Raw genomic sequence first — 15105 nt, 5'->3', positions numbered from 1 at the left:
AATCTAATTTTTTTGAAGAGTTAGGAGTGTATATTGCAACTTAACGGTAAAAAGTTAGTGACTAAAATGACTAGCAAGAAACAATTGAGAGACTAAAAATATATTTTTCCATAGTCTAAAAGTTCGATCAAATGGTGCGTCATTGCATTCAAATTAATCTAGAAATACATAACGTTGTTCTAATTAAAATAAAAAAATATTTATAAATACGTATTAATAGACATGAAATACAATTTATTTCAACCATTTTATATTTTACAAAAAATATTTTTATGGTGTTGAAGTTTTTTTAAGTTTTTAACGCCTCTAACACTATTTCTACATCTACCTACTTAAAAGTTAAAGATTTGTCAAATAAAAATGAAGAACTTGGGATTAATTGTAATTATAATTATGATTTGGAATAAAGTTCAAATTGACCACCACATGTAACCTGAAAATGCAATTAGACTATTGAACGAAAAAAAATTGTAATTAGGCCACTGAACACTCCAAATGTATGCATTTTCACCAGATAACATGTTACCATCAATTTTAGCAGATTACCTGCTTACATGGCAGCTGTGTTGACATTTTTAATAATAAATTGAAAAAAATTAAATAAAAAAAATAAAAATAAAAATAAAACGGCGACCACCCGTCGTTATTTTTAATATATTTTTTTATTTTTATTTAAAATTTATTAAAAATGTCAACCCAGCTGCCACATAAATAGGTAAGCTTGTAAAATTGATAGTAATTAACCTGCTATCAAATGAAATTGCATATATTTGGAGTGTTCAGGGGTCTAATTGTACTTTTTTCAATCACACTGACCTAATTATATTTTCAGGTTACGTTCAGTGGCCAATTGGAACTTTATCGATATCTTGGAATCTACCCAATAAATGTAGGGGGGGGGGGGGGGGGGGGGGTTGGTGGGGATGAGAGAACAAAGAGCCAAGGTACCACAACAAAGAGGCATGTGAAGCTGCCCACACATAAATACAATAACACATACATTTCACACAAGAAGTGAATACTTTGCACTATAGATACATACACACACACATATATATCCTCCCACCATAGTTACAAATTAATTAAATTAGTGTGAAGTAAGGTGAGGCTTTCCGAATTCCGATTGTATTTTTCCGGTGAAAATGGTGGGTGGTGGTACAAAGCCTGCATGGATGGAAGGGCTAATGGCGGAGACATTCTTTGGCGGTTGCGGTGTTCACCAGCATCGCCGGAAGAACGAGAAGAACATCTTCTGCTTACTTTGTTGCCAAAGCTTCTGCCCTCACTGCCTCCCTTCTCATCAATCTCATCCCTTTCTCCAGGTCTCATCTTTCTTTTTCTTTTCTTTAAATTTTTTGTTTATTTAATTTGTTGCCAAATATGTATGTTTAATTTGTGTTCATCACTTCACTTAGCTTGTTTATATAAATTTATTCCTTTTAGCTGATTGTTACTTCTAGAAATTCTAGGATTATTTATCTCTTCTTTTAATTCAAAATTCAATTTTTTTTTTTCCTTCCTCAATATTATCTGATTTTCAACACTGGGTAATTGGGAAACTATTTCCCCTGAATTACCACTAAATTTTAATGAAATTTCGAGATTTGGTTCTCATATTTCTTCCTTTCCCACTTAATTTGTAAACTATCAAGATTTCATTATACAATTTTTTTTTTTTTAAATATCAAAACTATCTGTTTCTTGGCATTTTAGTAAATTTTCAATTTATTTTCTAGCACATATAACTCTTTTATAAGTTTATTATTTTAAAAAATAAACAAGAAATTTTTTCTCTATTTTTTCCCTTTTCCACCGGTTTTCATATATTTTCTTTCCCATTCAAATTTTGAAAGAATGGGCTAATTAACTTATAATTGTGTATATAAAACCGTAACAAAAATGAAAAAAAAAATATTAGAAATTATGTATGCCTTTATATATTGGGTTCATATTTCATATTTTGGGTCTTAGAAAAAAAAGTGTATATATATATATATATATATATATATATATATATATATATATATATATATATATATATATATATATATATATATATATATATATATATATATATATATATATATGAGAGAGAGAGAGATTTGGAAATTGAAGTAATTAATTTTGTGGGATTTTTGTAAGAGAGTACTCTCAAATATCTGTCAGACAATTAGTTGTTTCTTGAATACTAAAAGGGGTGTGTTTGCTCCTACTTTTTGGTGCTGTTTTGTTTCCCATTTTTAGAAGAATTTCTTTTTCACCCTATTTTCCCCCTGTCAAGCTTCCTTAGCTGTTGCTTTCAACGACAGTTTGACCCAATCTTAGCCTATTTTGTCTTTATTTTACCTATGTTGTTTTAATATGGTCAGTCACCACCCTCTAGTCTTTTTTTCAATAATATTTTTTTCACAATTATTGTTATTAAATAATCTTGTATTTGCTTTTTGTGCTACTTGCCAAACACCTTGTGCTCAGATGTCATATAGTGACCTCTCTCATTTAAGAGGTCATGAAATCGAGTTTCAGTGAAAGCGTTGTTGATATTGTATGCTTCATAAGTATGTTTGAACAAATAATACAATATAATAGAGTCAGTAACATCCAAAAAAAAAAAATGTGTGCTACTTTATGATAAAATGTAGATTTTTTTTCTTTTGAATTATAATAGAGTATCAAAATCCAATTTTCATTTTTGGTGCTATATATGCTTTATATTATGTGTATATTGTACTTTTTTAGATTTAACATTGCATTTTCAAACAAAAGATTTAACATTGCTAAAAAAAAGTGTATATAATCCACGTGGAGGATGTACTAGATCATCATTTCTTGCTTTACCCTCCATTGCTCAGTTCATTTATTATTGCTACTTTTTCTTCTTGGTTGTCCTTGAAACTTGAAACTTTTACAGTCCAGTCCAATGTTTTTTAAGTATAATTTTAAAAACATAAAATTAAAGTAAATTCTATATTTAAAAGAAACCTTTTTTTTTTCGAAAGATTTAAAAGAAACCTCTTCATTCTTTCACGGTGAAGTAAAAAAAATATGATTATATTTAAATACAATTTTTTTTTTTGTATAGAATAAAAATCTTCAATTTTTATTATTGAAAAAAGAAGAAAATTAATCCCATGTTAATATTTATATTTTAATTTCCATTTTTAAGAAGGATAAAGTAATGTTTAAGATGAATAATGTTAGACAAACTCAAAGGTTTGCACTCGAACGTTTACTTGATTTTATTTAATTAAAATTTGCAATATAATTAATTATAATTCATCATAAATATAAAGAATGACTATTAATATCGGAGCAAATTGTTGATTTAACTTGTGGTCTTGTTGTATAATGGGATAGGTGAGAAGATATGTGTACCAAGATGTGATAAGGTTGAATGACTTGGAGAAGTTGATTGACTGCTCCTACATTCAGGTAATACCCAACACGCGTCTGGTTGGAGAGAATTAAAATTCAATTCTCACTTAATTCCATTTAATTTTAAAGATTATTAAATTCCTTAATTTGGTTAAAAAGAATTGCAATTCTCTCATTTTTATAGAATTAAAATTCCATGTCTCCTTTTGGTATTTTAATTCCATGGATTTTATGAAGAAAAAAGATAATCATGAGACAAAATTATTCCTCCCTTTATAAACTTAAAATTGATACCCACAACAATAATAGTCATTTTAGACTTTATACTATTTATTCATTTTCAATTCCCATGTATATCAAACATTGGAATTGAAATTTCCAATAATTCTATTCCCGTAAATCAAACACGGGAATTTAAATTCTCACTTTATTTCCAGTAATTTATTTCTTATTAAATTATAATTCATTTCTGACATAATTCTCTCCCTCTAACCAAATTCTCCGTAAAACGAATCTAAAAACAATCTGTTTCAACATCCAATGACAAAAATAAAAAATAAGAAATAATTATTTTATTAGAAAAATTAGTAAAATTCTGATAGTATATTATTGTTCCTTGTTTGGCAGCCTTATACGATAAACAGTGCCAAAGTGATATTCTTGAATCAGAGGGCGCAATCCCGGTCTTGCAAGGGTTCCGGCAATTCTTGTTTCACTTGTGATAGAATACTGCAAGACCCCTTTAGCTTCTGTTCTCTTTCCTGCAAGGTACCTCTCTCTACCATTTTCTTACATATTTATCCCTCAATTAATTATTTCCATTCTCATTAGAGTTAATTATCGAAATGGTCTCTTGATTATAGTGAAATTATCAATTTGGTTCTTGATTATTTTTTTTGACCAATTAAATCCCTTAACTTTAAAAATCTTAACCAATTTTGTCATCCGTTTGTTTGACCGTTAGTCAACCGTTAACTTGGGACCAAATTAGTAATTTGCTATAGTCAATGGACCATTTTGGTAATTAACTTTAAGGGTGGGCAATTCGGTTCAATTTTCTCGAACCGAACTGTACCAAACTAATTAGATTCGGTAATATACCGAACAACCAAACGGTAATAGATTCTTGTATACCGAACGGTTCGGTAAAAACTCGAATCGAACTGAATTTGTTCGATAAAAATCGAACCGAACCGAATACCATTTGAGCTTTGGATTGTTATTTTGTTATATATTAGACTTTGGATATGAACTATGTAAATACCATAACACATAATATAGAACTTTTGATAACAAACAATAAAGAAATCAAATAAAACATTTACGAGAGATACCCGTGAGAATATGAGCTGAACGACAAAGCAAGCAGTAAGGGACTTGGATTTACTTTGTATTTATTTATTATTATTATTATTATTATTATTATTATTATCATTATATTTTTAAAAAAATCAAACGGTATTCGGTTCAGTTCAATTTTTTACCGAACAATTCGGATCGGATCGGTTTTTTTATTGCCGTTCGGTATACAAGAATTCAATACCGTTAGGTTGTTTGGTATATTACCGAACCAAATTAGTTCGGCTCGGTTTGGTACGATTCAGTTCAAGAAAACTAAACCGAATTGTCCACCCCTAAAGTTAATTATCAAAATGGTCCCTTGACTATAACAAATTACCAATTTGGTCCCAAGTTAACGGTTGACTAACGGCCAAACAAACGGAAGACCAAATTGGTTAAGATTTTTAAAGTTGAGGGATTGATCAAAAAGAATAGTCAAGGACCAAATTGATAATTTCACTATAGTTTAGGGACCATTTCGGTAATTAACTCTTTTCATTATTACTCACACATGATAGATACTACATTACCCAAAACTTTTGTACTTTGTATGAGGTTAGTATGCCACAATATTTTATATCAATTGATTAGGTATTTATGAATCGATTGGTTTAATTTGTCACAAATTAATCATACCAGATATTACTTAATATAGAGTACCATTTTGGACAATGTTTGATAAAATAAAATGTCTGAGAAATAGCATTATTCTGTAAAACAATTGTTAAACGATTCACAAGAGTTTTTCACACTTTTGGTCCCACGACTATAGTGACACTATCAGGTTTGATCCGTGACTTTCAAATCTCTCAATTTTGGTCTACGACTATTGTTTTTTTACAAAATGGTCATTCCGGCCCATTTTTTTTACGAAAATTGTTCTTACTCCGGTAGAAATTGACGAAAAATGGGCTGGAAGGATCATTTTTGTAACAAAAAAAAAAACAATAGTCGTGGACCTAGACTACAAGGTTTAAAAGTCATGGATCAATCATGATAGTGCTACTATAGTCGTGGGATCAAAAGTGCGAAAAATTTCGATTCGCAAGGGTATCTACTTGCATTGTGGAATCTAGTAAAAAACGACATTTAGATTATGTACCCATATTATTATATTTAGTTTAACATGTTGTGTCTGCAGTTAATAAATTATGTACATATTATAATTACTACAATTAACATAATATGTACTTGGTGGTATGCATCTTCAATTTATTTATAAGTATATAATTTGTTAATTGATAGAACATAATATATTAACTGTAGGTACATGCATAATCTGAATTTCATTTTGGACCAGGATCAACAATGCAAGGTGGACCTGGTCCGTGGTATAATTTACCTCTGTAAAATTGCCATATTGAAACTATATAACTTTATTTGGGTTGGAGTTTGTAATGGACTTAAGGAAAGAACAGACCGGAGGTGCTGGCAAATTATGCTGTGGATTCGTATGCACCATGCATGGTGCGTACGGATGCAAAAATGACGTCGTTTTATTAAAAACACACATCTCCCCTTAAAAAAAAAAAATTAGGTTCGATTCCCAGCAACAACATATTAACTAAAATTCCAGAATCGATGAACTATAATTCCAAAATCGATGAACTATAATTTCAGAATCGATGAACTATAATTCCAGAATCTAATTTATGAACTAAAACTCCAGAATCGATGAACTAAAATTTCAGAATCGATGAACTACAATTCCAGAATCAATGAACTATAATTCCAGAATCAATGAACTAAAATTCCATAATCTATGAACTAAAATTCCAAAATGAATGAACAACATAATGTTGTTGCTGGGAATCGAACTTGATTTTTTTTTTTTTAAGGGGAGAAGCGCGTTTTTAATAAAACGACATTGTTTTTGCATCATCTTTACTCAGAGGTGCTGGCCTGTTCAATCTAATGGTTTCCATCATCTTTACTGCCTATCTTTGCAGTAATTTGCTCCAAGAGGTCTTGAGTTGCTCAAAATATGCATATATTGAGTTATTATAAATGCTTTTTTTTACCTTTATCTAATAATTATAATTTAATGGTGGATTATATATGTTTCATTTTATTTTAATAAATAAAATTACGGTCAAATAAATCTCATCTCCCGTATTAAAAAAACATATGCAGGTTGATTTCATGGTCTACCATGACCAGGATTTATCAAGCATTCTCTTCAAGTTTGATGAATCAGATTTCACCTTCTCCCAGTTCGAGGGGCTACGGATGGACGGATCGGATTCACCAGACGACGAAGGCCAACACACTCCGTACTCCTCTCTAGAGGACCCGTTGGAGTACAAGAATACTTCTTCCTCCAACACCGCCATTGACATTTCACGCGATTCCGAGACCAAAAGGAACAAGAAAGGAAGTAGCGGTTTTCTCCCAGGTTTCATGGTGTCCTTGAACAATAGGAGAAAGGGTGCCCCTTCAAGGTCTCCCCTTTCTTGAAGATCAATTTGAATGTATTATTATTAGCTTCGATCTGATCTATCTCTTAATAAAATTTCTAGCTTCAACTTAGGATCGGTTGTATTATTATGTGTTAAGAAGAAGATAGGGTCTGCTGCTTAGCTTGTTAGCTAGCCAGCTTTAATTTGGTCTATATGATTGTAGCAAGCATGCATGGCTTCTCAGTACAATTAAGTGTTATTTATAATTTCATTAACTACTGATGGATATATTAGAAACATGTCCGGAGCAAACCGACCTAGTGAGGCGGGACAAGGCAGACCCAATTGAGCCCGAGGCCTCGGGGCTAAGATCATTGCTCAGTCCCCGCGGCCAAAAGTCGAGCGCAACACTTGGCCTGGGTTGCCGAAGGCCGAGCCCAGCGCTTGGTCTCAGCACCCTATACTAGGTCGTCAGCTGGCCAAGACCCCGCCTCTAGGCCGGGTAGGGCACGTAGACGTGGTTAAGAGGGGCGTTGTAACACCCCACTTTTTTTTAAACCTTATTAACAGATTCTTAACTTAAAAAGGGATACTAAACAAGCATAAAAGTCTTACTAAGCCAACTTTTAGTGGTGTCACTGCCACAATCATCACTCACGGTGATTGCACAGGCTAGGAAAAACAAATCTAAACAAAGTCAAGCTTAACTAACTTTACACAACTAGGGGAATAAAACCCCGGTGTACAACACTATCAAAACTGTAACACATCGTGTTACGATCCCTAAAACCAATTAATCATTTAACCAATTACCCAAAAGAAAGAATTAAATCACAATAATTAATTAGGAAAGACCCACCATAGTCCACAGGCCCGTATCCCTAAACCCAATCCTTAGTCCCAAAAGGAATAGAGTTAGCAAACCTATAGTAATTAGGCCTAAGTAAGACTCTTAGATATATAAATAGGGAACATAAGGAGGCACCTAGAATCCCCACCACAATAATCCCTCACCACACAAGAAGTTCCAAGAATTCCCCTAGGAGAAATCAAGAAAGAAGAAAGCTTCAAGAAAGACCCTTCATAGCCAATGAATTAATTAAGGCTAAGAGGTAACCCATGTCTCAACAAAACCTATTTTCATAACTATGATTCCCCTCTTAGGATTTCCCCATATTATTGTGTATTGATGATTTGTGATATTATTATTGATGATTGGTGGGATGATTCCATGAGTGATCTTGATGATGAGAGGTTCTTGATAATTATGATGTTCTTGACGATTATATAACGTTCTTGATAATTATATGGTGTTCTTGATGTTCTTAATGATTATATGAGGTTCTTGATAGTTATATGATATTCCTACCGAATCTTGATTTTGGAAGATGAACTGTGTTCTTGTTGATTTAAAAATAATTAGAACCCTAGGTATATCGTGGAATTCGTATGGTATTATTCTGGGTATATTGGGTGAGAATTCGCATGATTGGGTGTTGATTATGTTTAGAAAAGCATGATAGGTTATGTGTCATATGTTTCTTGATCTTTGATCCGTTAATTGTCTACGTGTGTTATCAATTGCGTTTGAAAGTGTCTAAGCACGGTTTCGGGTTCCATAAAGGTTCCCGGAGCGTTTTTGGTGAAAAAGAGTCAGTGGGGGGTAGGGGAACCGCCACCTACCCGCGGCCTATTTGGGCAACGCCGGCAGCAGGCAGCTGCCCGCCGGCGGGTAGACATGACCACGGTTCCGGTTCCGGTTCCGTATTTGGTCGAACCGGAACCGGCGGTTCCGGTTGGAACCGCCGGTTCTAACCGATATTTTTTTTTTTTTTTTTTTTTTTTTTTTTTTTGTAAATTGTAAGTTTTTAAGTATTGTTAGGCCTTGAGTTTGAGTAATTTTTTTTTTTTTTTTTTTTTTTTAAAGATGACAGTTGTAACTTGTAAGTTTAAGTGGAATAAAATGTTTAACTTTGCTATGTTTTAATACAAAGACCTTATGAGAATAGCGACCAGAGAGCATTGAAACTAATAAAGGCAATTCTTAGGCCATTAATGATTAGGATAACAAAGGAAACAAAAGACAATAAATTTTTCATTGTCATTTGTTTCCTTTATTTTTCTAAACATTAATAGACTAAGAATTACCTTTATCAGTTTCAATACTCTCTGGTCACTACTCCCATAAGGTCTTTATATTAATTTATTCATAGCAAAATTAAGTAATTTATTTCACTTAAACTAAAAAAAAATTTAATAATTTTAAAAATGCAAAATTTAATAATTTTGCATTTTTTTTATTTTTTCGGTTTGGAATCGGAACCGTCCGGTTCCGAACCGGAACCGGCGGTTCCGGTTCCAATATTATAGGAACCTTAACCGGAACCTTATAGGTTCCGGTTAAGAACCGGAACCGGAACCGTACGGACGGTTCCGGTTCGGTTCCGGTTAGCACAGTGACGGTTCCGGTTACGGTTCCGGTTTGAACCGGAACCGTGGTCACCCCTACCGGCGGGTGATCCCTCACCCACCGGCTACCCGCTGGTTTGTACCCAATTTGGGATTTTGGCTTCCCCGTTTGATGTTCCCCCGATCCCCGTGGTGTCCCAACGGACTCTGTCTATCGTGCCTATGTCTAGTTTGATATTTCGGGTACCGTTCGTAGGTTGTATGAGTCTTATATATTGCATGCTAATTGAATTGGTATCCCGTTGACCTAGGTGAAAGAAGTATGAACCCCTTAGGATTATTCTTAGTATGTGAAGGATCACGCATAGGTTTTGTTATACGTTTTCTCCCCCTTCCCAATGTGTTAATGTGGGTTGCATGTGCTTGCTATGTGTTATGTGTGCATGATACCCCAATTCGGTTGCGATCGGATTGGTTATTCCTGAGCTGCGGTTCAGAAGCTGGCTGCAGTCAGATTTACACTCTCGGGCTGCGGTCCACCGTTTGGTTGCGATCAAACGTTTTTACATGAGCTGCGGTTCATATTTCCTGGCTGCTGTCAGATGACATACTTTTGGGCTGCGGTCCACTGTTTGGTTGCGATCAAACTATGATGAGCTGCGGTTCATCGGTCGGTTGCGATCGACCCCTCCGTGTTGCGATACGGGGCAGGGTGCTGCGGGGCCGTGTCAGAGCTATATGCGCTGACCCTCATGTATGGGCATGCGATTGGTCCTGTGGCGCCAACAAAGTGTGCTATGTGATGAGATACGGATGAGTTGTTGTTATGAGTACCTTGGGGATGTGACTATGGGTTTTATACTGGGAATCGTATATGTTGGATTATGATTATTAATTGTGCTTATCTTACCTGTCTTGCCTGTTGTAAACTGTATATGCTTGGTATAACTGCTGTCTGTGCTTAGCCCTATCTGTTGAGTCGATCCCTGTTTTAAAAGCTAGAGTCTCGTAGGATATATCTTCATGCTTCAAATTGGTTTTCCTATATCTATATATATGTCTATATGTATTGTATTTCAACGCGTTGGAGTGGGTTACCAGCATCTCTCGCTGAACAGATATATTTGGCTTTCAGGCACAGACGAGTAGATCACTGGAGCGCAGAAGCTTGAGGCGTAGCTTAGATAGTTTTCCCTTTTCGGCCTGCGTGCCATGATTTAGTATTGATACTGATTGAGGTTTTAGAATTTAGCCTGTGCACCCGAGTTCTCTAGCTCGGGTGTGGCATAGCACCCCGTACTCTTTATATCGTAATTTGGGATTTAATGAGATTCTATCTTTATTATATAAGTTTTAAAAGTCTTGAAAATCTGGGGTGTTACAAAAACATATAGGTAAGTCTACAACCAAGTCTCAAAATGAACATAACTGAAAAGGAGTTTAGACTACAACTAGCACACTAAGCTAATCTAGTCTAACTTGATCGCTCTCAAGAACTGGGCTCACCTGAAAGGGGTTAACAAACAAACAAGTAGAAAACAACCCATTAGCACGAAGCTAAGTATAACGCCACTCAACCCTATAAAATACTACGTACATTATATACTTTTGGAAAACATTTGTTTCACATACTTAGATCAAGTATTCTCAATCACTTAAGCAACATTTAAACATGCTCAATAGGATTTCTATATGCTTGCAACCTAATTATCAAATAGGCATACTTTCTCAATTATTTAACTTCTCAACAATCTCAAGCTTGCACATACTTATCTTATCATGGCGATATACACTAATCATACTCAAACTGGTGGTTAAAAATATACTTATACTTTAACAAGCAATCTCATGCTAACATATAACTCAATAAGCAATATCATGCTATCATAAACTCGATAAGCAATCTCATGCTATCATAAACTCAATAAGCAATCTCATGCTATGATTGCATACAAGGCGTTTGACCTTGGCTTTGGGATTCATTGACTAGTATACTTGTGTCTTAATGGTTGTTCTAGTGAGTTGACCTATGATGGATTGTGTTACTTGTTTCTTTTCCTTTTTTCTTTTCTTGGTTTAGTTTCATTAGTACTTTGGATTGTTGTTTTTGTTTTAGTACCTTGGTTCAATTCCGCCCAACATTAATTTTCTTTAAATTTCATGTTTTTTTATTCTGTTGAAAGTGCCCTTACTAACCATTGTGAATATTTTGTGGGTATTCTTGATAAGCTTGATTTAGGGTTGATATGATCGGTTGGGGCAAAGGTTGATTGGTGATTGACAAAGGAGAAATTGCATCATCTTGAAAAAAGGGACTTTATATCCTTTCCCCTTCTATCCTTGACTTGTTTTAGTACCCCATTAGCATGTTCTAAACTATGGAAACCACACCCTATTTGCACTTCTAAAGTGTAGAAAGGACATTGTTGTATCATTTGCCTATCCACCCCACCCTACACTTATAAGGTGTGAAAATGGGAATTATGATTTCAGCCAACATGTTTATTTCCACCCCTACACCCATGTGATTCAACACCGAGGACGATGTTCGTTCTGAAGTGTGGAAAGGGTGCACTTTGTGCTTTCTTGATATTCGTTGATGAACCTTGTGTTTCTTGAATGTTCACACTTTTGGATGGTGACACGATGAGGTTGTACCCCATTGACTTGTTTTAGAAGAGGCAATTTCAAAAAACATCCCAACATTCCTTGAATTGAGATTGTCACACATGGTTTTCCATATTTGGTTGCTAAAATGGAAGATATCACCTACTTGACTCTTGTGCATGACTTGATTGTTTTACCATTTGAGTTCGTGAGCTTCTTGGAGCCATTTTTGGAACTCATGTTCTTTGATTGGGTGATTGAGTTGCTTGGGGAAAAGCAAGGTTTAAGTGTGGAAACTTTTGATGAGTGCCAAATATGTCTTATTTTGAGGGGTGTTTTGGTGTCAATTTTTGCCATGTTTGGGTCCTTTTGGGTTGATTTGTGTGCTTAATTACTTTATTTGCATAAAAGTTGCATTTGATGACTAACTTTGGAACACTTGTCCGTTTCTAGGGAATTTGAGTATTTTTTAGGCATTTGGAGGCAAGAAAAGGGCAAAAAGGGCAAAAGGGGCAAAATCATGAAATCTAGGACCTATAAGAGTCATGTACACTCATATTGCCTTCGTACAAAGGCTGGCTGAAAGATGCACGCCCGAGATCACGTTCGTGGAAGCGGCCAAGTGGAAGATACGGAGCTCGTACCACTGTCCGTTTAATGAGTTTAAATTTGTTGTTGGCGGGATTGTTTTAGGAAACTTTTGTCATTAGTTTAGGATAGTTCTAGAGTTTAAGGGGAATTGACAATTCTTCTTCAATCTTGGAGCCTTTTCTTGCTTGATTAGATCACTTGTTGGATTGATTGTAATTACTATTGAGCTAAGTCAATTTCCTACAATTCTCTCTTAAATTTCATCATCCATATCAATTTTTAAGCTCAAGTGTTGTTGCCTATCAATCTAGATATTGCTTGGCTAGAATTTCTTTGTGAATTGGATTATGTTCCCTATCAAGGAGGAATTGGATATGTATTGGTGTTCTAGAATCTTTGTTGGAAGTGGAATTTGGTATAGACTCTTGTATGTGGAGTGTGCACATCATACAAGAAGCGTGGGATGAGTGTGTTGCCAAGAGACTGGGAGTCTAGGACACACTCTAGTCCTTTCCACTTATATTTCCCGCCTTAGATCTGAGAGGGCTATGTCTAGAAGAATGCACGTAGACAAAGTGTTTGATAAATGCCTTAGACAATTAAAGTTACTACAAAAATAGAACTTGAATTGTTTGAGATGTTATAACCGTAGCTAGCTTAGCATTAGTAGAAATGCCTTCCAAAGATCACTACTCAACACGTAGCCTCAATTCACTTCATATTACATTTGCTCATTTACTTTTGCTTACTTGCTTCCACACTTTACTTTCAATTGCACTCTACTCTTTGTTATTGCTCTCATGAACTTGCCTAGCTTGTTTCCGCAATTGTGCACTCGTGCTTAACTACACATCAATTCCAAGTGTCTATCCTCTTGAGAATGACATCCGGGGGAATTTCCATTCTCCACCCTGCTTTCCCTCTACTACTACCTATACTACGTAAGATGTACTTTTCCGATCATCAATATTTCCAGCCCAATCAGCGTCGCAATATCAAACTAAACATAACTCACTCTCCATTGAATACCATATGAAATATTGTTTAGTTCCTTTGACATATTTTAAAATTCTCTTTGCAGCAATTAAGTGGGATTCCTTAAGAGCATATTAATACCTTACACACATTCCAACACTGTGCATAATATCTGGTCGACTGGCTATTAGATACAACAGACTTCCAATTAGGCTTTGATAGACTGTTGGATCCACTGGTTGACCTGTATCATCTTTTGATAAATTTGTAGATGTTGAGATGGGTGTGTTAGGAGATGATAAGTGCCAAAAGAAGCAACTTTTTAGGGTCAAGTTAGGGACATTTTGTGCTTAATTTGGATTACTTGTGCTTGATTTATGAGAAATAAGCGATGAAATATTGATTATGCATTGTAAAGCCTTCTAACTTGAACATTCTAGTGTTTTTGATGAATTTTGGGCAAAAAGAGTGGCAAAAAAGCTTAAAGTAGGACATCTTTGGAAGAACATGGAAGAAGGACTAATAAGGCCCCAAATCACAATCGTGGTGCGGGCGTGGCCGGGAACCTGGGACCACCACAATGCCTGCCACGGTCGTGATCACCGCCTTGAGGCATAAGTGGCACCAGCCACGATCGTGACAACCATCGTAGCTGGTGTCGCGATGAACTTTGGCACAGATTAGGGCTTGACTTCATGAATGTTCTAGGATTCAAGCTTAGGCAAGAGATTGCGAAACTTAGGATAATCTTGTAGTCCGATCATAATCCCTGTCCGTCCTAGATCTGAGAGGGCATGGCCCGGGAAGGAGTTTAGGCTAGGTGTTCGATGAACTGCCTCATAGAGATTATGGACACTTGGGTGCCATATTGATCTATGATAGACCGTAGAGACCAAAATTTGGCTATGGCATTTGCAAACTACTCATGAAATCACAATCCTCATACTCACACACTCCTATCTTATACACTAAGACATTGCAACGTAGGGACAATCCTCCGCCTGTTCTTCTTTAATTGATTATTATTTGCATACTCTCTTTCTCACTTTTACTCTCAATCTTCTTTTATCAATGCTTTTCTTGGAACTTGTATATGACAAGCTTGAAACCCACTCACTAACACCTTCTTAAAGCATCCAACTTTATCATCCTTGTGAGAACAATACTCTGAGATTCCATCTCCATTTTACTTTTCTATACATCCATACACCCACACTAAACTACACCTTTCAAAATGAAACCGTTGCCGGGAATGGTATACGGTAGTCCGTAAGATTTTGTTGTGAGTTAAGGTTTCAAGCTTGGATAGTTGGTTCAAGTTTTCTTTTTGCACTTTTTACATTTGTTTTCTATTGCTTTCTTTGCATATTGTGTGAGAAACTACTTTTAGTTGCGATGACCATCTCTC

At 35.1% G+C, this 15105-nt stretch overlaps 1 protein-coding gene across 1 annotated transcript; it reads left to right on the top strand.

Moving 5' to 3' along the window:
* Positions 1-1031: 1031 nt before the first annotated feature.
* Positions 1032-7346, top strand: LOC109147353. Its single transcript, XM_019295017.1, has 4 exons — positions 1032-1322; positions 3358-3432; positions 4003-4143; positions 6850-7346. The coding sequence occupies exons 1-4, from the start codon at positions 1143-1145 to the stop codon at positions 7171-7173; spliced, it is 720 nt and encodes a 239-aa protein (XP_019150562.1). The 5' UTR covers positions 1032-1142; the 3' UTR covers positions 7174-7346.
* Positions 7347-15105: the final 7759 nt, after the last annotated feature.

Source organism: Ipomoea nil, unplaced genomic scaffold (genome assembly GCF_001879475.1).
Source record: "Ipomoea nil cultivar Tokyo-kokei standard unplaced genomic scaffold, Asagao_1.1 scaffold1993, whole genome shotgun sequence".
Lineage (NCBI taxonomy): Eukaryota > Viridiplantae > Streptophyta > Magnoliopsida > Solanales > Convolvulaceae > Ipomoea > Ipomoea nil.
Note: the sequence above shows the minus strand (reverse complement) of the source record. Positions and strands in the feature narration are given on the sequence as shown.